Source organism: Phaenicophaeus curvirostris, chromosome 1, assembly GCF_032191515.1.
Source record: "Phaenicophaeus curvirostris isolate KB17595 chromosome 1, BPBGC_Pcur_1.0, whole genome shotgun sequence".
NCBI classification, from domain to species: domain Eukaryota; kingdom Metazoa; phylum Chordata; class Aves; order Cuculiformes; family Cuculidae; genus Phaenicophaeus; species Phaenicophaeus curvirostris.
This window is the reverse complement of record NC_091392.1, coordinates 55,216,426-55,239,223: the sequence shown is the minus strand read 5'-3', so window position 1 is coordinate 55,239,223 and position 22,798 is coordinate 55,216,426. Positions and strand designations below refer to the sequence as shown.

The 22,798-nt window shown below is 38.4% G+C and overlaps 2 protein-coding genes across 3 annotated transcripts in view; one reads left to right on the top strand and one right to left on the bottom strand.

The window, feature by feature from the left end:
• TMTC3 (transmembrane O-mannosyltransferase targeting cadherins 3) overlaps positions 1-17,976 on the bottom strand; it is a 38,305-nt gene extending 20,329 nt beyond the window's left edge. Inside the window, exons 1-8 of one of the 2 annotated variants that reach the window (XM_069858452.1) lie at positions 17,959-17,976; positions 11,406-11,519; positions 10,629-10,845; positions 8,828-9,046; positions 3,746-3,845; positions 2,947-3,062; positions 1,125-1,297; positions 6-258 (exon numbers count right to left, since the gene is read on the bottom strand). In XM_069858452.1, coding sequence (XP_069714553.1) covers positions 6-258; positions 1,125-1,297; positions 2,947-3,062; positions 3,746-3,845; positions 8,828-9,046; positions 10,629-10,817 — 1,050 coding nt within the window. In that variant the 5' untranslated portion in view covers positions 10,818-10,845; positions 11,406-11,519; positions 17,959-17,976. Of the gene's footprint in view, positions 1-5; positions 259-1,124; positions 1,298-2,946; positions 3,063-3,745; positions 3,846-8,827; positions 9,047-10,628; positions 10,846-11,405; positions 11,535-17,958 lie in introns of those variants that run through there. The other variant, XM_069858462.1, reaches the window with a different exon arrangement.
• Positions 17,977-19,962: 1,986 nt separating this feature from the next.
• CEP290 (centrosomal protein 290) overlaps positions 19,963-22,798 on the top strand; it is a 52,501-nt gene continuing 49,665 nt past the window's right edge. Inside the window, exons 1-6 of the mRNA XM_069858440.1 lie at positions 19,963-20,002; positions 20,630-20,747; positions 20,882-20,959; positions 21,751-21,820; positions 22,040-22,086; positions 22,470-22,613. Of these exons, the coding sequence (XP_069714541.1) occupies positions 20,646-20,747; positions 20,882-20,959; positions 21,751-21,820; positions 22,040-22,086; positions 22,470-22,613 (441 nt within the window). The 5' untranslated portion in view covers positions 19,963-20,002; positions 20,630-20,645. The remainder of the gene's footprint in view (positions 20,003-20,629; positions 20,748-20,881; positions 20,960-21,750; positions 21,821-22,039; positions 22,087-22,469; positions 22,614-22,798) is intronic.

The window sequence follows — 22,798 nt, the reverse complement described above, 5'->3', positions numbered from 1 at the left end:
CATACCATCAATACAGCCTTGGAGGAATCTCCAGGATATCGGAGACTGAAGACAATCAAAGATCCCAGAAAACAAAAGAAGGTTAGAGTAGCAACATTTCTAACATCCAACAAGGACTCCACAAGAGGAATAGTTCCCATTGTCCAGTCACAGCATAATTCTGAGGGGTTGAGAAGAAGCCATGCATTTACAGGTAGGAGGTAGTTGAAAGTCAGTTGTCTTGCTGGGGATGGACTAACAGCAGCTGGATTATCAAACCTAAAGAAAAAAAGAGAAAAGAAAAAAAAAAGAGAAAAAAGAGTTTTTAATAAATAAATATATATATATGGTCTTGATCCACTTCATGTTCGGGAACCTTCAAACTTCAGATACAAAACTAGAACTACTAATTGCAGACACATACAATATCCTAAACCTCCTGCGTTTGTCAAGTGTGTAACTTGGGAATTACAAAAGATAATTCACCTTCGCATAGGACAGAGCCTCCTCCAAGGTTAAGAAACTGGTTTAGAATGTAATCAACATAAGCTTGAAGAAACCGAATAGCTTGCTCCTGAAGCTGGGCTCAATTGTACTTGTTAATGTTTTTAATATTTATTGTATTTTTCAGAGAAAAAATTAGATCCTTCTATTTGTACACTGCTCATACACCTTCAAGATAAATCACAATTTTTTAATTCTAATACTAATCACATTCACTTATCTTCAAGCACTGTACCAATCATGCTTTCTGCGTATTACGTACCTAAAACAAAAAGAAATGTTGTAAGTGGAAGAGGAAAAATTTTCTAAGAGGCTCAGAGTACTCAGCCAAGGTTCAAAACCAGAGCCAATGAAAAATACTTCAGTAATACAACTTAATTTCTTAATTACTATGATGAACAAACAACTATACGTTATCAAATACTAATGCCTCCTCAAATACCTCAATATTTTGGATATTCTTGTCAACAGGTGCTGAAATATACCAGCTACCAACTTCACTGTAATATTGTACAGTCACAGTTTATCAATATTAAAATTAAGCTAATAACCCCATAAGTATTTTTGGCCATTTAATTCAGATCTCATTAAGCTGCACTGTACATAACAATATTTGTAAATAAGAGGTATTTTACTATTACCTTGTAAACACTGGAAGTTGAGATTGGATAACCTGGACTCTGATAACTACAAGCAGCAGTGTACTGAACATTAGGACTATAAGCTTCAACAGCGTTTGGAGCATAGAGAAAGGAATACTGCCCTTCCCTCGAAGAATCTGTACCGCTGTGTCCAACAACACTGGCAAGGTGTACTGCAAAGGAAAAAACTTTATAATCAGACAGTGTACTCATTAATCCCCAAGATAAATGTGCTACCTTATCTTTTTCTTTTTTCTTAGTTTTCTGTAAATAATTTCTCCCAATCATTACTTAACTCAGCTTCTTAAAGCTTTCATGACAAGCCCCCTAAAGAAGTCCTCTATTCTAACAAAAAAAAAAAAAAAGTCTATTCAAGTATTCTTGCTAACAATATCATAGCTAAACTCACATGGCTGTAGTTCTGCATTTTCCACTGACAGATTAAAAAATTTGTACCATCTTCAGAGACTTCAAAAAATTAAGCATAATCATGAAATTAATTCTCAAGGATAATTTTTAGAATTATCAGTGCCTCTGAAAACTTGTCCAACAAACAAAACTCCTCAGGAAAGACAGAAATAAATTTCACTTCCTGATTAGCTCTGGATTTCTACTTTATACCTCTTCTGGAGTAACTCATCTTTCCCTGTCTCATGAACATTCTCTTCTTACACAATTTTTTTTTACTTCATACCCCATTTTTTTCCCTGTGTACCTCTTTTTCTATGTCTTTGTGTCTTGTGCTGGAAGGGATTTAATGCCTCACATATACTGGTTGGCTGAACTTCAGATACTAATAGGTTTTTGAGAACTGATCAAACTCATGGTTCATGCTGTGCCCTCACAAGATGCCTCAGTTTGGATTTTACCTTTTCTACTTGGTCAGCTTACACAAGCTTCTTAAAACTTTCACAAACTGTGGATCAGATCAAAAGTTACAAGAAAGGAAGACTGAATTGAAAAGTACTGTCACGTACTAGTGATTTCCTTAGAAATCCATTTTGAATGGATTCACTATACTTGCAAAAGCAATAGCTACACGTATTTCTGTAAGCGTGAAATAATGTGATTTTGGTATTTTGGCCTTGAATATGTATCCCCAAGAGAGAGAACCTTTTGGCTTCTACTGGTGCAGTTTTTGCAAAATATTTCTTCAAGCAATTAAGGAATAGCAAGTTAGATAATTTTCTTAGACTATGCAATCAGATCTTTTTAAATTGCATAGTTTGACTACTGAAAAGCCAAGAATTATTTAATTGCAGGAATATCTCTCTACACAAAAGATACTACTAACTTAAACATCAATGCTTAATCTTAAATTTATCAGATTAGAGATTAAATTTGAAGGTACCCTAAGAACAAATTTCATAAGAATATTAATGATTCAAGTAAGACCACACTAATAAAAGGTCTGGTTATTCATTAGAATGTGATGAAATGCATTTGTATATAACATGTTCTCTATTTCTAATACAGAAATTAAAAAAAAAATCTGCCACCTGTAAGAACCTCAGACTTGAGCCAAGATAGTTGCATGCTTGTCTTTGCAAACCTCAGACAACCAAAACCTTAGGTTTCCATTAAGACACATTGATTCTTTACTCAGTATATTTGGTAACATCTCTGTGTCGCATATAAAGGACAATTTAGAAGTCACTCTGTTCTCTCACCATGACAATATACGTTAAACATCAGTTGAGTAACAGGTATCAAGTTAGCCTGAACTGACAAAAATCTGTGCTGAAATATGACACTTCAAAGTATTTAATGTATTATTACAGAATTCCTGAGAAGAAATCCAATTTATTTTTCAACAGCTTACCCCCTGAGCAATAAATACTTCATATACACAGCATATTCCCACCACCGTTATTCCTTGTTCTTTACACAGTGTTGCAACAGCTACAAGAAATACAGTCACTGCAATTGGAGTCCACACTGCAAATAAAGAAAACATCAATGAAAATGTTTCATCTTACAACAAAAGCATAGATTTAGTAAATTAACTTAAAAACTAAAAATTTGGTTCTTCCTCTTTGAACATACTACGTTCTACAAACTTATTTGGTATGCCACTTGCTATAAAAGGGAAGATTACTAGCTATACTCTACCACATATATATCAATTTTAAAACTGTTCCCCTTTAATTGAAAGCATTAAATGAAAGGCAAATGATCCATCTATGCTGGGAAAACAAAACCCTGCAATCTCTCCTAATTCACCAGAACACGTTTTCAAATAAAATGTCTTAGAGGGAATCATGAATTTTCAGAAGTTCAACTTGACTTCGGCAAGCCTCTTATTTCTTCGCTGAAACTTTGCTGCATACTTGTGACTGCCTGAGGTGCCTTAGCATGCTTCCTCTTACTTGCGTTAATGGAAGTCAGTGCAAGAGTTGCCTGCTCTACGTGTTGTTACAAAGCAACTGAAAAAGTGCTGAAGTCTTGAAGGAAAAAAAAGGCATATATATATATATTGGAGAGTACTACTACATCAATCTTGGGGATGAAGGGTTTTTTGTACATACTTGCTGAATAACCAATAGACTCGTATTACCATTTTAAGAGGTCTATTATCAGTGATACAGAAATTAAGACATATATATTCGCCAACCATTTACCTATGGTATTATTTGGCCCTTTAGATTTTGTATATGACAAAAAAGCAGCTAGAAAAAAGATAGATGATAAAAGCTCTGCTCTGCCCACAACTCCAGTTACCTGAAAAGAAAAAGAAGAAAAAACAAGATCACTCTTCTAGTGACTACTCTTGTACTAGCACAGTATATAACTGATATACTGCCAGGACATATATAAAGAAGACCTGTAAACCAAGCAAAAAGGCTAAGAAGAGTAAAGCTGCTTTCAGATCAATCAGTACTGAATTCAAGAACACAATAATGCAGGTGTCTAGTGGCCACTTGTGGCTGATGTGCCCCCAAGAACCATAATTAACAAAACAACTGAGAAATGCTATACTTAATCTTTAGTAACATCAGCCACAAACAGCACTGAAAGCAGAATCTGGGTATTTTAAGAACCAATTTCTTCATAATGCTTGGAAAAAAAACCCTTTTATCTATAGCAGCTTTAAGTGAAGTCTAACAAGGGCTGTTGCACATACACATCCTGCAGACAGTGGCGTATAGAAACTATGAATGTTATTTTTGTTCATACCTTTTCTGACTGACTGAATAGATCTGAATCTGAAAGCATTCCTTTGACTGATGCTATGGCAGCTCTTCAGTGAGCAGTCAAGTGTTACAAATAAACTGAAAGCAAGCTCTATGCAATGGAGTTAAAGAATAACTCAGGCTTTACTACAGGTCTGACAGTTTTCTGAATGATAATTTGGTTGACAATATTACAATTGCAGATATTGCCTCCTTTGGGAAGGAGACAGAAAAGAATGGATTTTATGAAAATCTGGAGAAGTGCTGAAGTTCATAAGGCAGAAGGTTGTTTTGGTATACCCAATGAAATCCAGATTAATTTGCATTTCAGGTATGTTTTCAAAAAGTCTTAAGATGTAACCAACAACCAGAGATGGAAGACAGGTCACTATCTTAATGGTTACTGCAGTAGCCACTGTGCTGACTACCATTTAGGAATGTCATTCTTCCTCATGTCCTTTTCTGCAGTATCTTTGATTACCTCCAAATTTTGCAAGGAAGAAGGCTGAAAAATGGCATGCTCCCCCAAGGCAGATGGTTATATTTAGCTAAAAAACGCTCACAGCTCGTCATTCAATTATGACCATAGAATCCTGGAATAACCAGGTTGGAAGAGACCCACCGGATCATCGAGTCCAACCATTCCTATCAAACACTAAACCATGCCCCTCAGCACCTCGTCCACCCGTGCCTTAAACACCTCCAGGGAAGGGGACTCAACCACCTCCCTGGGCAGCCTGTTCCAGTGCCCAATGACCCTTTCTGTAAAGAATTTTTTCCTAATGTCTAGCCTAAATCTCCCCTGGCGGAGCTTGAGGCCATTCCCTCTTGTCCTGTCCCCTGTCACTTGGAAGAAGAGGCCAGCACCCTCCTTTCTACAACCTCCTTTCAGGTAGTTGTAGAGAGCAATGAGGTCTCCCCTCAGCCTCCTCTTCTCCAGGCTAAACAACCCCAGCTCTCTCAGCCTCTCCCCATAAGACCTGTTCTCCTACCCCCTCACCAGCTTTGTTGCTCTTCTCTGGACTCGTTCCAGAGCCTCAACATCCTTCTTGTGGTGAGGGGCCCAGAATGGAACACAGGATTTGAGGAGCGGTCTCACCAGTGCCGAGTACAGAGGGAGAATAACCTCCCTGGACCTGCTGGTCACGCCATTTCTGATACAAGCCAAGATGCCATTGGCCTTCTTGGCCACCTGGGCACACTGCTGGCTCATATTCAGTCGGTTGTCAACCAACACCCCCAGGTCCCTCTCCTCCAGGCAGCTTTCTAGACAGACTTCTCCTAGTCTGTAGCACTGTACAGGGTTGTTGTGCCCCAAGTGCAGGGCCCGGCACTTGGCCTTGTTAAACCTCCTGCCATTGGACTCAGCCCAGCGGTCCAGCCTGTCCAGATCCCTTTGCAGAGCTTCTCTACCCTCCAGCAGATCGACACTTCCACCCAGCTTAGTATCATCTGCAAACTTGCTAAGGGTGCACTCAATGCCTTCATCCAAGTCATTGATAAAGACACTGAACAGGGCTGGACCCAGCACTGAGCCCTGGGGAACACCACTTGTCACTGGCCTCCGGGTGGATTTCACACCATTTACTACCACTCTCTAGGCCCGGCCATTCAACCAGTTTTCTACTCAGGAGAGTGTGCGCCTGTCCAGGCCAGAGGCTGACAGTTTCCTAAGCAGAATGCTGTGAGAAACTGTGTCAAAGGCTTTACTGAAGTCCAGGAAGACCACATCCACAGCCTTTCCCTCATCCAGCAGCCGAGTCACTTTGTCATAGATGGTGATCAGGTTAGTTTGATCACCTGTTCCATGACTTTCCCTGGCACTGAGGTCAGACTGACAGGCCTGTAGTTCCCTGGATCCTCCCTGCGACCCTTCCTGTAGATGGGCACAACATCAGCCAGCCTCCAGTCCAGTGGGACTTCCCCAGTCTTTCAGGACTGTTGGAAGATGATGGAAAGGGGTTTGGCAAGCACATCCGCCAGCTCCTTCAATACCCTTGGATGAATCCCATCTGGCCCCATAGACTTGTGGCTGTCTAGTTGGGCTAGCAAGGCTCTGACCACCTCCTCTTGGATCATGGGAGCCTCATTTTGCTCCTCTAGCTCCTGGGTTTGTACAGACGGAACAACTTTCTTTACAATTAAAGACTGAGGCAAAGAAGGCATTAAGTACCTCAGCCTTTTCCTCATCCCCTGTCACTGTTGTTCCTTCTGCGTCCAATAGGGATTGGATGATGCTGCTGAAAACTTCCAGCCATCCACATCCAGCCAGAAGCTTTTATTGCTAGGTACATTCTTGGTCAAGCATGATTGACCCAGCACAACATAAAAAGAGTAAGTAACTCAATATCCAAGGTCATAGTATAAAGACCAGTATTCAAATCCGAATCTGAAATCATGCTCCCATGCTTCCACTGGGAGCAGCATACATTTACCAAAGGACCCACTGTACAGAAAAAGCATGTTTCACAACTGTGAAATGTGTTAATGTTTTGGATAGCATATAGGTGTTTGTTTCCAAAATGTTTTAAGATGTTTCAAGAATTCCTGGTCTGGATCCCAAAACAGTCCAGCGTTAAAACAGAAATTGAAAACAACTTTGCTAATAATCTCTTTCAACTGATACAAAGCTGGTGTGGCTCCACAGTCCCCAGCCAACAAAAGAGGTTCTATTTCTGGATAAAAAAGCGACTTACAAGTAAAAACTCCAGCATTCACAAGGTTAGTTGGTATCCCGTAGCTGTAAAGGTGGTCAACATGCCTCAGTCTCTGACTGTTTTAAGCACGGCATCAAGTTCTACCAATCACAGTCTTAAAGTGCCCTCATGTGGCTAATATCAGGGATTGCACACTTATTACCAAGTTGCTTCATAACTGTACTTCATAACCTTTTAACATATTGTCTCACACAAGCATTCATTATACAGGGTTTTCTAAGATTTGTACGATACTTTGTGCTAACTCTGATGCATAGCATTGAAAGCAACTGTGTTATTGTTATACACAATCTAAGAGTTCAAGTGTGATTAAGAATCATCATATTTGGTGATGATATTACATAGGATTATCTAAGCCATAAACCACTAATATATGTCAATGGTAACTTGCTAATGCTCCTGTAAAGACACTACAACATTTATTACAAAGAGGCAAATTTTAAACATTTTTTTCAAAAAAACAAACCCAAATAAAATCAACAGATTATTTTTATAGTTCATTCTACCCAAGATTTTATGGGGGTTTGTGCTTTCAAGCAAAGAGGAAGCAAAAATTTTTTGTGTGTTTAACTTTTGCATTTTAAACACACCACTATCAACTTCTAGCAAGGACATATTTGTACCTCAAACAGCAGCCAATTACAAACCCCCTGACCTTAATTCCTCAAAATACACAGATGTAGGCTACTAAATTGCTACTGACAGGGATTTGTGTATTTAGAAAACAAGAGGGCAAGAGAGATGCAACCTATTTACTCAGAGAAATCAGGACCAAAAATACCCAACATAAGGTAAGAGTAAACCCTTCTCATTTTTTTAATAACAAGACATACCACACCATCCCCCCCGGCCCAAAACATGTTTTTTTAAAAAAAAAAAGATAACGCTTCTAAAGAAGCAAAGGTTTTTTCAGTTTTCTGAAAATCAACTAATAGCATAAGAAAAAGAGGCTGAGAATGGGGTTTGCATTGTGACACATGTGAACTGGAATATAGGAAACCCAGTCTAAGTGGTGCAGAAATAACAACAGAGAATTACACAGATGTGCTTTAGCAGTGTTTCTGATAGAAGCAAATCTAATGAATTGTGATCACAGGACTCCATTTACTCCACAACATTGCAAGCCTGGCTGACCATTAAAAAGTATATAATCAGAGAATTCATATAAACAAAGCTTTTCTTAGCAGTGAAAATCTCCTTTAGAATCAAAGAAAAGGTAAATATGAGCAGTGCGAAATGTATTTCCCCTTTCTTGTATCAGATATGTTTAAAAATGGAAGGTTCAAACAGAATGGCCCAAAGCTGGATGTAGCAGAGCAACTACAAACCTAGAAACAGTCCTGCTTAGAGAGATCCATTGACAGAAAAGAAAGTGGACATGAGACTCGGTTACTAGCTAGAGGGAAGTACTTAGTGAGTCTGGAAACGAATTAAGAGACATTCACAGTACTTGCAAAATATGAAACTGGATGAATCATCACAGAACACAAATATCTATATCATAGAATCACAGAATAACCAGGTTGGAATAAGCTCAGGGAGCGATCATAAAAGCCAGTGTTCACAGCAGACACTCACGTTATTAAATAACTAAATTAATGTTTCTTTTATTATTTTTCAGTAGCTGCACAGAATATTAAACAACCCTGAACATTAAAATTTGTCACTTCCAACACTCATTGCAAAGGGCAGAGTACGTACAAGTAAAATCACACACTTCTTCGACTTACAAGATATAAACACATAAAAAGCATGAAATTTAAGGTTAGTTAATGAAGCTTAAAAAAATTAAGCACGTCACAGCTATACCTACCGCTTCAGTATGTATTGGGTGCACTGCAAAGAGCAAGGATGCAACTAAGCTGCTCCTGTTGTCCAGAAAAAGCTTACAGACCTTGAGGAAGACTATGCAAACCACCACATGAAATACCAGATTTAGGAAGTGGTAAGAAACTGCATTTAACTCGCTAAACAAGTAGTTTAAGCGAAATGTAAGAACTGTAAGTGGACGATAAGATTTATGACTCCTCTCCTAGAAGAAAACGAAGAAATCAATTGGTCATCACCAAATTATAAAAGGACTCCAAAATATCTTTCTAAAAATCTATGCACATGATTCCCTATTCTCAGGCATCTAGCTTCAAAATAAAGACCTGGAGATCAGTTATACTAGAAAATAATCTAGTGAACGAAATCAAAGCTTCACTTAAAATTAAAATGTTAAACAGAGAAGTGAATTCTGACTATTTTTCCTACTTCCACATAGCTTTAATGTATTATTCATGTATTTTGATTACTCTGCCATTTTATCTTTTAGATCAGTATTATATAAAATAAAAAATTTGGTGGGCTCAGCTAAATGTATTACCTACGTATTTTAACATGTCTGTGAGTCAATATGTCAATGTTGCCAGTTAATCCATTCATAAACCCTTTTAAAAGCTACACTTAATGCTATCTCTTCCTGTTCCAAAATGCATTTATCAACCCACAGCCTCTTGTTATTTTTCTGAATATGTCCATAAAAGAAAGGGAAGAAAATCTAAGAAAAAAATGGGAGGTGAGAGGCAGAAGAGGACCATGGAGAACAAAACTGCACATACAGACAAAAACACAAGATAGGAAATAATATTTTAAAAGCCATTAATGATAAAATTAATCTGTTAAAATGAAACTTTAGTTAAAATGAACTTAACTTTCATTTGTTTTAAAGTGCAATATCAACACTAAATGAGATTGCGTTCTCCCACTTCACATGGCAAGGGGTTTTTGGAATACAATCATGCTGAAAAATAGTACTTGAAATTTTACTGGAAGAGTTTATGAACCCACTTACTCTCAGTGACTACAACAGGACTACATGACACCTAAAAGACAGCCTGAAAACTTGAATTATATGGTTACATGAAAATTGTCTATCAAAGTCTGTTTGTAAAGCTAGCAGTTACTACCTCTCAAGGGAATAATCCTGTATGTTACAGACACAGGAAAAAAAGATTACAAGGCAGAATGCCTTGACAGGCAAAAAGCTATGACTGTCAGAGAATTTTTACTCATTTGCTTAGCAACGGCACCATGTGTAACTTTCTAAACTATATACAAATCTTTTAGCCATTACCTTTTCAACAACTTTAATGCCAACGCAGCTTTTCAGATAAAAACCCCAGCCATTCTACATGGGCTACAAACCAAAACCCCTGAATTCACATAAACATACTTATTCAAATTAATTTAATGGATTCAATACCAATATCTTAACATCTAGCTTTTTAAAGTGTGTTATCTTTTCTTCCATGCTGCAATTGGAAGTGAGCACCCTTGTATATCAATATCCAGTTTTTGCAGAAGAAGGGAGAATGGTCAGAACTATCCAATTTCAATACTGGAATTAGATAACAGCATCTTGAAGTGTGATACAGGACTTCATTTTCCTACAAGTACTTTTACTGAAGAAAGGAAACAAATGAAGGCAAAATCTGTTCCCTGATCTTCTAGTACAAAACAATAACCACCAAATTCTATCATCAGGGAAAAAAGCGTAATAACTCTCTGCACGTTTGTTGTTTTTTTTTTTCATTTCTTAAATGCCACAAAGTGTTCCACGAACGGTTTACCTCAGACATTGGAGTGCCCCAGAAGTCATTCTGAAACAGATTTTTTAATGGCGTAGAAGGATGCAAATCTTTGTTGTCCAAAATTGCTGAAACATCATCAAAAACAAAGCCACAAAAGAGACTGTTCCAGTAGCAGGCTGCCACCACACCAACTATTAGAGCTGCTTCCTTTAGGCCTACATCAGCCATCTTCTCTATGAGTTTTCATGGAAAAAAGCTGAAACGTATAGAACAGAAACTTGAGTAGATGTACTGATAAAAAACTATAATTGATAAAGTCAAATTAAGACATCTAGTATTATTTACATATTTACTGTCATTAACTTCTATATCAAAAAGATAGAATTTGTTCCTCTAGTCTCCATCTTACAGAATTTAGTGTTTAAAAAATACCCTAATTAAAAAAGTTTCATCCCTATAAAGCCTTCACATAAGCTGGATACACTGCTACTTTTCATGTTCTACTAAAAAAAGAAGACGGATGATAAATTGAGATGTAGTTTTTAGCAGACAGCTACACAGTTCAAATGAATGCTGCAAACTGAAAAACTATGAAAATTAAGTTCTCTAGAACTTTGAGAAAGTTAACATCTAACAAAGAATACTGAATTGTCAAGAAAGCAGTGGGTAAATTCTTGTTTTTTAGGTTTAAAGGCTTTTCTCAAAATATTTCAAAAGCAATTAAAATAATTAGCTTCAAATATTCTGAAGAACTAACAGGAAACTTTAAAAACTTCACCAAGATAGGTGTTAGTAATAATAAAAAGTTAAACTTACCATTGAAGCTCACACTTTGCTCATTTCCATTCTTTACAGAAGTTCACGGAAAAGTAATTTTTTTCCTCAACTCTGAATTGCTCCAATATCAATGCATGTTCCCAAGAGTCCCGTCTAAAGAAAAAAGGCATTCAAAAAGCATACTACCAATGAACTTTATCTTACATTATTTTCACTCATCTTTCACAAGCTTCCTAAGCACTAGATCTTATTAAACAGTAGTTCTATTAAAAAATACTATATGAGTGACCTGATCAAAAGGTGAAAATTACTATGCATTGGATGGTTTGAAAACACTGTTCTACCTTGCAAGAATAAGATAACTACAGGTCAAAGGCATTCTTTTTGACCAGTGGTTGACACAGCATGGATTACTGCCAATTTTTGAGACCAAAGGTATCGAAAAGCTATGATCAGTTGAATGCTGACTTAGTTTTGAGAATAAGGAGCAATGACTGAATAAAAATATATAACATTTCCTCCAAAATTAGAGAGGGGTAGCATCTGTAAAAACATAGAAATGCTAATATATGCCAAATAATGTAGGTCCAGTCCATAAGTACATACAAGTACATCCTTTTAATAAAAAAAGGATAAAAAAAAAATTAAATGTTAAAGCATGCTGCTACATCTTTTTGCCAGGTTAGATCAGAGTACTTTAAAACACTAAGCCAAGGTTAAATCTGAAAATATTCATGGTTCTCTTTTTAGTCAGAAATCTTATCAAAAAGAGAATACTGCAGGAATACATGCAAAGACAGCCCACTTCTGAACTCAAAGATTTTTAGCTCTTCCTCAAAGTATGTGGATAAGAAACTGCTATTTCGTACTCTCCTAGAAACAGTTTGAAATTCCTTGTTTGCAACAGCTTCTGAATTGCATGCTTCCTACTTCTTGAAATTCAATAGTTCTACTGAAAAACAGCAACATCTGAAAAGGACCTACAATGAACATATTCAAAACTACAAGCCTACATTTCTTAAATACCGTCTTCCAAAAATAACGGGACAAGATAATATTGTCACACAGAACCAACTATAATGTTTATTTAAACTTGCCCTTCAAGAACAAGTATCACAAGATGAGTAGGTTTCTGGTGACTTGAGACTTCTTTAATAACAATATAAGTTTACTGTATTAGTTGAAAACCTTGCAGATACTGCTCTGCATATCAAAGAGTGATTCTGAGGTAATTCTTAAACAACCCTATTTCAAAAACAGCTCCTGTCACCCAACTAGAAAAAAAAAAAAAGATAGATTTCTATATATAGCCTCCTCCTATATTCCTCCTATCTAAAGGAAAAGCTTAACCCACTTTAAATGCTAGCTCTTCCAACTGTTTTTTATAGGTTTTTACTTTCGTTTTCCATACACGGAATATATGTAAAGACAGCTACTTTACTTATCCATTAATCCTAAGCAATTCTGATGCTTTCACAAGCCTTCCTTCTTGCTCTGAATTTCCAGTATTTCTTTGCCCCAAACGTCCCATTTTAAACTACTACTGACCATGCTGTTCCCTGACAGAACTGTTTACCTACATGTCAACTATAGGGAAAACACCGTTTTCATTTGAGGCATAAAGAAACTAAGATTTTACCTGCATCCAAAGTCAGATTTAAGTGGCTAGCCTGCTATCAAGGAAATCCTTTTGAAAACTCAGGAAAAAATTCACTTTTAACATCACAATTTTTTCTAATTTACAATTCACCCTCTCCTTTACGTATACATTTCAATCACAGATATGATTGCAAATACATGCAAACATATGGCTATAATTTTGGTCTTTCAAGACAAGTATTTGATCCACAGACACTCCAGACAATTCTGAACAGCTTACTAAGTTTACAGGGAGGAATGAACATATGCAACAATATGGATTGTTCTGGTTTTAGCAGAAAGTCGCATAACATACTGCTTGAATGTGCCAAGCTTGTTAATCTCAAATGCATCGTACCATATCCCTCTCATTTTGTTCTTGTGTGCAAAAGCATTAGGAGGTCTTGACAACAGATGGGCATACTGGAAATCTGGAAGAGTCTCTATTTCCTAGTAATCTGCTTCCAGGGAAAACACAAAGAGAAAAAATGGGAAATGCAAGGCCACATACATTCTGTAGATGGCACAAAACTGTAGCACAGATGCTTTACTTCTGACTTGTATTCTAGCACTCTAAGGTCTTATTTTCCTGAGATATATTGTAAAGATACATAAAGTTAGAAAAATTACTTTTTCTACCTGGTCTGATTACAGAATAGTTTAATGTTCTTTCTGAATTAAAGCATAAATACAGAAAAGATTTTTTGCAGTCCACATTAGCATAACAAGGCAAATTTTAAGGAAAGTTCACCATCAGAACTAGTATCTCCTACCTGCTATTACAGGTGGATCCATCACCGCATTTCAAGCTTCAAACCTGGAACTCGTAAGCCAGGCAAAAGTATGTCTGCCATTAATCTCAATGGAAAACAGCAATTGTTATTTGGCATCATTTTCAACTAATCTGTTATCAGTTTAATGATGGAAAATAAGAAGCCACGTAGGGAGTTTGCAAGATTGAGAACCTCATAGATCACAGATATACAAGAGGTTGCTGAGCTCTTGGTATGACTGGACTCCTCAGGTGACTCATGGTGAATGGATATATTCCCCTCCTTGCCTAACAGACATGTTGAAATTCGCTACCAACTCAAGCATGGTCTTGCAAGCGTCAGCACTTCACCACTCCCAGTGATGGGTGTATTGATAAATACTTACAAAGCACACTGCCTAACAACCTGTTTGTTAATACAGGCTTTTTGTGATGGCAGAACCACATTACCGACTGCTCTAACATATGCAAACAGATTGACTGTCCCTTGAGGTATTATTTCATCACACCAACCTATTACTTTCACATCCTGTAAGTCTGCCCGTCAGATACCTTAACCACACCTTGGATTTTATGACTGCCGGTTTGTGGTCTACAGAACAGCCGCAGAGCCCCCATTTGACTGGATGAATCCAGGACACATACTTTACTACCAAAATCTCTGTTCGATGTTTAAATTCACAACAATATCTGAACGTGTCATGAAGAGTACACAGCTGAAAACAATAAGCAGCAAGATAAGCCTTGTTAGATGGAAACCACAAGATTGTGAGAGCTGATTGTGGAAAAACAGAATGCCCAAGCTGTGCAAAACACCTGATTGTTAGCCTAATTTTCTCAAGCTGTTTGGCATAGAAATCTGCATTTTACACTGTACTGTTTTCATGCATTTATGCAGACATTAAGAGGAAGAGACAGAAAAGCAGCTGAGCTCTCAAGCAGGATTGGTTTGTAAGGCATGTACTATTCATTCCTCTCAACTGCTTGAGAACCTTCTACTCGTTCATCCAGTGTACTCCTTCAAGAATTACAGATGACTAAGAAAAAAAAACCCCACCAAAGACCTAATTGAAAACCCACAATACTTTTAGATAAGTAGGAAAAAAAATATTTCTCAACAATCTCTACCAAATCCATGATACTCCAGTTGGTTTAGCACTGCATACTACATTGATGCAGTAGTCTGCACAAAAAAATTTCAACACAAACAATGTATAATGACGTTCTAAGTTCTATCCTTTGCTAGGCTAGAACTCCTGTTTGGAGTTCTAAAGCCGGTGAAGGGATAGACATACACAGAATAGCTGCCAAAAGAGTCATGCATCTCATTTTCTCTCTGCATCTCTCATTTACTCTGGAGCCGTGTACTCTGATAATCACTGAAGGTCCTGAACTGTTTAACATGTATTTAAAGACCACACAGCAAACTGCCAAATTATCAAAAATGGAAGAAAATTAACTGGTAAAAACACTCATTTATTTTCACTTTTAAAACAGGTAAGCAACAAGTTTATCTGAGTGCTAATAGCTGACATGATGAACATTGGCAGAGAAACATACAATCGGATACCAAACCTGGCAGTACAGTCACTTAAAAATAGCATTTTAAAACAGCTTCTGAGGCTCTGTTAATATCTCAATTTATCTTGCCTACTTTTACCATTTCTGTATTTTTGGCTAAATTAAATATTCTTTCTGCTGACTTGAGACGAGTGTTTAATGACAGAAAGAGACCATAATTTTGTTTCTGTTGTCCCTTTCTAACACAGCCTTCTTTTTCCTCTTAAAAACATCACTTCAAGGTACAACTCCAGTATGAAACAACTTAGATGCACAGCTGAGATTTAAATGACTGAATCTCTTACAGGAGAAGGCAAGACTGCAAAACATGCCTGGATTCCCCCTTCATCTTGCTGAGATCCTAGAGCACAATAAATGCAATAAGAATGACAACCTTCCTCTGCAAACACTACAACATTAAGAGGAATGGGACTAACCCAAAGTACTCTTCGTTCATCAGCAAAGCGATGGCCCCCAGCCTTCTCTTGATAAGAGTTCTGAAGGATCAGCTAAATGAGGAATGGCAGCCCTGACAGGGAGTCAGAATATGTGTTGCAGGCCAGAGGAAAGATTTCCCAGGGGAAGACCGCAAGGCACCTGCTGGCAATCAAGCAGATGAACTAGCATTTGGAACATTTTAGGGTAACCTAGTACAAAGGAGGATGAAAACATAAACCAATTTTAAAACAGCGAGATGAAGACACTGATTCACCTGGTGGTTTAACTTTAATTTGTTCAACGCAATTGGTGCAACAGTCAGTTGAAATGCAAACCTTATATATAACTTACAGTGCAAAAATAGCATCTCTAAAATAATGCTTATCAACACTCCCCGTGTTCTAGAGATACAACAGCAGAAAGTGCATGCTTGTTAACTCCAAATAATAAATAAGCAAAAGCCCCATGGGTGGCATAAACTGAAAAGACAGCCATTAGACTCTGTTACGCATGTCCTTATTTAGTATGCTTAGTCCGTGTATGACTTCTTGCAGTATTTTTAATAACACTCCTTTACATCTTTCACACTGTACTTTTTGTACTAGGTCTTTGAAACATCACACTTATCAAGACCGTGGTTTAACATGGACGCCTAATTCTTCTTTCAGAGTTGGTCAAGCTGTGTTAAATGGAGCTAAAATGTTTTTTGGCTCCAGAATCACACCCATGTACACCCACTAAAAGAAAATCCACTTATATAAAGTTTGTCATGCAATTAGATGTGATGCAGAACAAATGAAAAACTAATTCCCTTCCTCTAAGTCATTCTAAACCTTTTTAAAAACCGTTTCGCTTTTTGTCTGAACTTAATACTTCCATTCTTTTCATCCTTTTTTCACTTTTAGAACTTTTCATACTGAATTAAAAATCCTTTTTAGTTCTGCATCTAGCACCTTTACTAGCAGCACTATACAACTATAACCTAGATGTGATTTCACTATCAGTATATGTAATGCTGTATTTTCTCTTGATTCTATTAACAGAGCAACACTGAAAAGGTTGAGGTATGTGATATAAACCACATTAAACAGCTATACTGTCCTTAACAGCTTGTTAACACGATGAAGAGGATTATTAATAAAAAAAAAAGCGTTCCTATTCAGAAGCATTCTAACATCAATGGATTATTTTATTTTCTATACCACAGAGATATCCTGAAAGCTCATCCTGTAACAAAGCAGGATTATTCTCTGCGGATCACCTGTTTCATCTTTAGAAGTCCCTCCTGTTAAGAAATTATTTTACACTCAACCATAATGAAATTTATTTTTAGTAGCATTTCCCATTCATTATATATCTCTTTTCTCTAACTATCCAGTTTGCTTTTCTTACCCCCTTACAGAGCTGTAATTAACCAGTCTCTGGCTCAGTTATCAAAATCTTTGCTTTGCATCAAGCGTTATGGCATGACTAGAACAAATTACGTAACTACAAGGAGTGCCAAGCATCTTGCATCTTATCAGTCTTAATTAAATATCACCATTAAGCACGAAATAGCAAACAAAAAGAAAACGACAAATGACCCAGAAAAAAGGCAAAAGTCTAAAGATGACATTACGACCACTTCTCTTTTCAATAAGAAAAAAAGAATTCTCTCCAGCTCTCCGCAGCCGTTAAACAAATACAAAAATATATACACATCTCAAATGGTTGCTGGTTTTGCTCTTTCACTTGAAAAGATGCGTTCACATCCATTTAACTACAACAGAGAAGCCCAAACTTTCTGGACCATCAGACAACCACCAACATTCAGACCTTCCCGCTGGTCACCAGTATGTAACGAACCCGAGTGATTTTATATACGATTTTCCCTGTACCGTCCTGCAAGACGCCGACGATCACAGACCCGCAGATAAAGGAGATGTGCAGGGGGGCAGCGCCGCAGCCCTTCGGGGAAAGGCAGGGAGGAGGCGTGAGGCCAGGCCGGGTGCAGCGGGGCCGGGTGAGGCCGCGGGAGCGGAGGCCGCACAGCAGCCCGGCGGGCTCACAAGCGAGGCCGGACCGCCACGGCCCCTGGGGACAGGGCCACCGGGGGGGACTACCAGGAGCGGCAGCCACGCCGGACCCGAGCCAACCCTCCCGAACTCCGCCTGCGGGGAACCCGCCCGCCGCTGCCCGCCCTACCTGAGACGGCGGAGGAGGAGGAAGAGGCGGCCTTAGCGATCCCGGCGCCACCGCGCACTGCGCACGCGCGCCCCCCCCCGCCCCGCAGAGGCTGTCGGGAAAACACACCCACCCACCCCCTTGGCGCGAAGAGCGGGCGCCAAAGAAGCCGCGCGGGAAGTTGGGAAATGTAGTCCGTAGGGGTCGGGGCCTAGCGCCGCTGCGGGAGTGAAACGCTTCAACCGAGCGGGTCGCGCCCTGCCCGCCCGCTTCCTCCGAGCGGTGTCTCGGCACTGGGAGCGCCCGGCCGGCACCGTAGCGCCCGTCCTAACTCGGGAGCGTCGATTTCCCCCGCGCCTACGCGTATCCGGGTCAGCGGGAAGGAGCCGGCGGGAGAGCGGGATGGCGTCGCCTAGCAGCGGCCTCCGCCGCCGTCCTCGGGGAGCGGTGAGGCAGCTCTGCCCCCGGGGGCCGCGGGCTCCGCGCTGGGGGCGGAGGGTTAGCTCCCTGCCCGGAGAATCATTGAATCGTAGGATAGTTAGGGTTGGAAGGGACCTTAAATATCGTCCAGTTCCAATCCCCCTGCCATGGGCAGGGACACGTCCCATCAGATCAGGCTGCCCAAGGCCCCATCCAACCTGGCCTTGGACCCCTCCAGGGATGGGGTAGCCACAGCTTCCCTGGGCAACCTGGGCCAGTGCCTTAACATCCTCATGGTGAAGAAATTCTTCCTTATGTCTAGTCTGGATCTGCGTCTGTCCAGTTTATACCCATTGCCCTTAGTCCTATAGCTGCAAGCCTTTGTAAACAGTTCCTCCCCAGCTTTCATGTAGGCCACTTTCAGGTGCTGGAAGGTTGCTTTGAGGTACTGGAAGCTTGCTGAGAAGGTTTCAGCCCACGGTGTCCACTCTACAGTGGTGCCTAGGCTGTGCCCCATTGTGAAGGTGGAAGGAAAATAAAGCAATTTATTGATTCAGTAGAGTCACATGAAATGATTTCAGGAGGGTCCTGGAGGGATGGCTGGCTGTCATTCCTGCGTCTGGGATATACACATTGGAATAAAATAGGAACCTTATGCAAAGTCCCATATGGGTTGGCGCTCTGTAATTGAGACCTAGTGCTCTGTAGAGCTGGAAGATGAGAGCTACTCTGGATAATGTAATTTGAACTCTGAAGTAGCTTAAGCTGGGTTAGTCCTGGTAAACTAATACGGACTTAGCAGAAGACATTCCTCTTATGCCTGTGCGGCTACTTGGCGTTCAGTTTTGCTGAAATGTACATGACTGTGCTGCATGTTATACATTCATTTGTGGAAAAGGAACATCTTTTAATGTTGGTGCTTGTTTCCACTGGGATGACGAAGTATCACCATGGTAGGTTAGTCGCCTCTTTTTGTGGTCACCTGTAAGTAGCCCTGTTTGCTCAGGGACATGGTTTAGTGGTTGATAGGAATGGTTGGACTCCTGGAGGTCATTTCCAAGCTAGTGATGTTGTGATTCTGTTATTGTTGTTGTGATAGTACTTGAACATACCCACAAGACCTAGTCCTCTGCCTGCCCTTGCTGAACTCTGTAACATCTGGCCATTTTATGTATGTTTGATTCCTTGAGTAGGTCAAGAAAATCTTGTGATAACTGAAGTCAAATACATATCTATTTCGCGTTTTTTTGTAGAGCCAGCCATGATCTCAGTGTCTCACCGCACACATCATGTGTCAACTAAAAGCACAGGTACTAGTTGAGGAGGAGGGATCAGCTAAATTCTACAATTAAAATCACTTAAATGAAAAACATTCTATCTTGTTGTCCTTAAGTATGTACATACTGTGGAAGATACGGTGTGCTTATGTTATGTCCTGCCCCCTCTTACTATAACTGGTGTCCCAACAAGTTTGATCATTTTGTTTACGTACAGATAGCTCTTTTTTCGAAATAGTGACAATAAAGGCTAGAGAGAGCTCCAAAGGATAGACTGACCCAGGAATTCTACTCTCTTCTGCCTTTTTCAGATACTGAATTGACCATCGTGTATGTGAGAAGTCAGTGGGGCCCACAGCAACCAGTAGGTAGGCAGTAAAACAAAACTTTGCACTAGTTTCTGATTAGATTTTTGTCAGTTTCTAGGTTTTTTTACTGTCCTTTATCAATTCAAATATCCTAATCAAAAGGAAATTATATTTAAAAATTTAGAAACATTTATATATTTATAAATGAATGTTAAGATAGGGATGGTCACAGTATGAAAATAAAACAAGTGTTGATTGTGTTTTAAATAATAATAATAATGATTTTATGAATGTAAGGAGGTGTTTATCCTGCAAAGGCAGGATCAAAGGGTATCCAGTTCTGTTTGTTCACTAACTTAAGCATACCCTATTAAGAGGTGAGGAGGACAAGAAGTGTATTATAGTTAAAATAGAGGTTGCACTTATGTCCTGATCTTCACTATTGTTTGTGTGACAAATTCTTCAAGTATGCATGAACTAGTTTTTAACTTAAAGGAAAAATGATTTTACTATAGTCTCCTTGTTTGCAGTAGACAAAATTATGAACACGATGTTAATCAGTGTTTTGAAATCGGTAGAGTTATTAGAATCATCTTGTGTCTTTCAGTGGCCAGCCTTCTTTAAATCATTTGATGTAAAATAGGCATTGATAATGTCTGATACTTGTTACTTTAATTTTTGTTCCAGGAAATATAAATTTAATATGGCACCCATTTTAGATTGGAAGAAGCTCATGAAAGTTGATCCAGATGCTCTGCCTCAGCAAGAGGAACTAGTGGACAGATGGCTGGAGACTGTGTCCGAGGTACTCAAGGGGAAAACAGAATATAAAAGTTTTGTTATGCATTCTTCCTTAGGTGTCTCTGATCCCCCATATGCATAAATGATTTGTTTTGTGGATCTCATTGGTATAATAACACTGTTTGTCTCTTTCCTTAGGTTGATGAGAAAGACCTAAAGAGGGGAACTCCGGAACAACTGATACACCTTTTTAAAATTACTCAGTCACTAATGAAGGTTTGTATTAATCCTCACTTTCTACAATTCTGCAGATGCATTTGTTTATTATTTTGATTAAATAAAAGCATCAGGGTTTGTGGGTTTTTTTTGGGTTTTTTTTAGTTTTCATGTATTTAACACACTGGTTATTCCTATGAGCATTTATATGCTAAATGTGTGCTTGCACCAGAGAATCTGCTTATAGCTGTTGAGCTGTTATAGCTGTTATGGCATGTAGTAGTGGGAAGTAAAGTGCATAGGACTAACATAGTTATATAATCAAGGAACCTTAGTGTTACAGAGGGAAACTATGGACAAATATCTCAATATCAGTTAGATTTTTTTAAGTTACTGGTAGTAATCTTAACTCTAACAGAAGTTTTTGTGGTAGGTTGGTGGTTTAGAGTAAATGATATAACCATGAATGAAGAAACACTGCCATCCTGAATTTGATACCGTAAATCTATCATGCTTTCTTGTATTTACTCATAAATGTACTGGAAGTGAGAAATAACGGGAGCATAGGTTAGCATATTGGTTTTAGAGAGGCTTTTTTACTGTTTTAAGTTCTCAGCAGAACGCTTTTGTGTTTTTAGACTGCCCTGTAGAATAAATTATTAAAGACTGTATTTCAACAGTATGAACTTCTTAATTGTCAGCATGGGGAAAAATTATAATAGTTTCATTAGAGAAAATCAATGTTCTTTTGTAAATGTTTTCATCATTTTAAACATCAAGTCTATGGAGCAATCTTATTTCATGTTAGTAGTAAATAGTTCTTCTTTCTTTACTATGCTTTTTTCCTCCAGATGAAGGCTCAAGAGGCAGTGCTAGCAATAGAAGAAGTTGACAGAGCTGGGGAAGAGCAAGCCAAATGTGGTAAGCAAGCTTTTCTATGATGTTCCTGAATTATTTGTTAAATGTATTTTTAGTTGGTTTTTTTTTTTTTTTAAGTTGAGAGAACTGAATAAAATACCAACTGCTCTGAAGTCATGTGCTTCAGTGAAGCCAAGTGTTTAAAGACTAAGGTTACCCATGGTTGCTTTATGTACTTTCTACCTTATTGGGTAATTCGCTATATATGTTATATTTTAACAGAAAATGAATTTAAAACAAAGGTGATGAAACTTCAAAAGGAATTAGAGGTATGTTTTCAAATTTTTTTAGTTTATAGAGTGCTGTTTGATGTTTTGGGTTTGTTTTTTTCAAGGGAGTTTTTTTAGACTAGTATTTTACCCTAGTAAAGGGTTGTAATAACCCTACATTTTAGCTAATACTTTTTATTAGCTCTGGGATATTCACTAGCCTCCAGTTTCCAAAGATCTGTACATACAACGAATTTTTTTATACTTGAATAAATCTCATTTATTTTTAGAAATTTCTCAGTTTTGTTTAAAGAAGCTAGTAAGCCCATCCTATGGCTTTTCCTGAACTTTAGGAAAGTTAGCTTAGCATGTGCTTTTTTTTTAGTTCTTTCCATTTTGAATAACTATACTACATTTATAGTGTTATTTTAATACTCTTTAAGATGGCACTAGGATCTGCTGGCGGTCGTGATACTCGTTTTTTGCGTGATGAGATTTGCCAACTGGAAAACCAATTAGAACAAAAAGAGAGACAGTTAACAGCTATAGAAAAAGAACTGGAAAAAGAGAAGAAGGTGAATGAACAGGTAAGAAGAATTTCAGCTTCGTATCTCTAAAGGATCTTCTGGCATATCTTTTGAAAAGTTCATGTTCTGAAAAGCTCCTCTGAATGTTTAAAAAAAATGCTAACAAAACTGGACCACTGTGAATTTGTTTTCAGTTTTGTTTCTGGAGTTCTTTGTTTTCATAGCTTGTGGTGTTAGTGGTACAT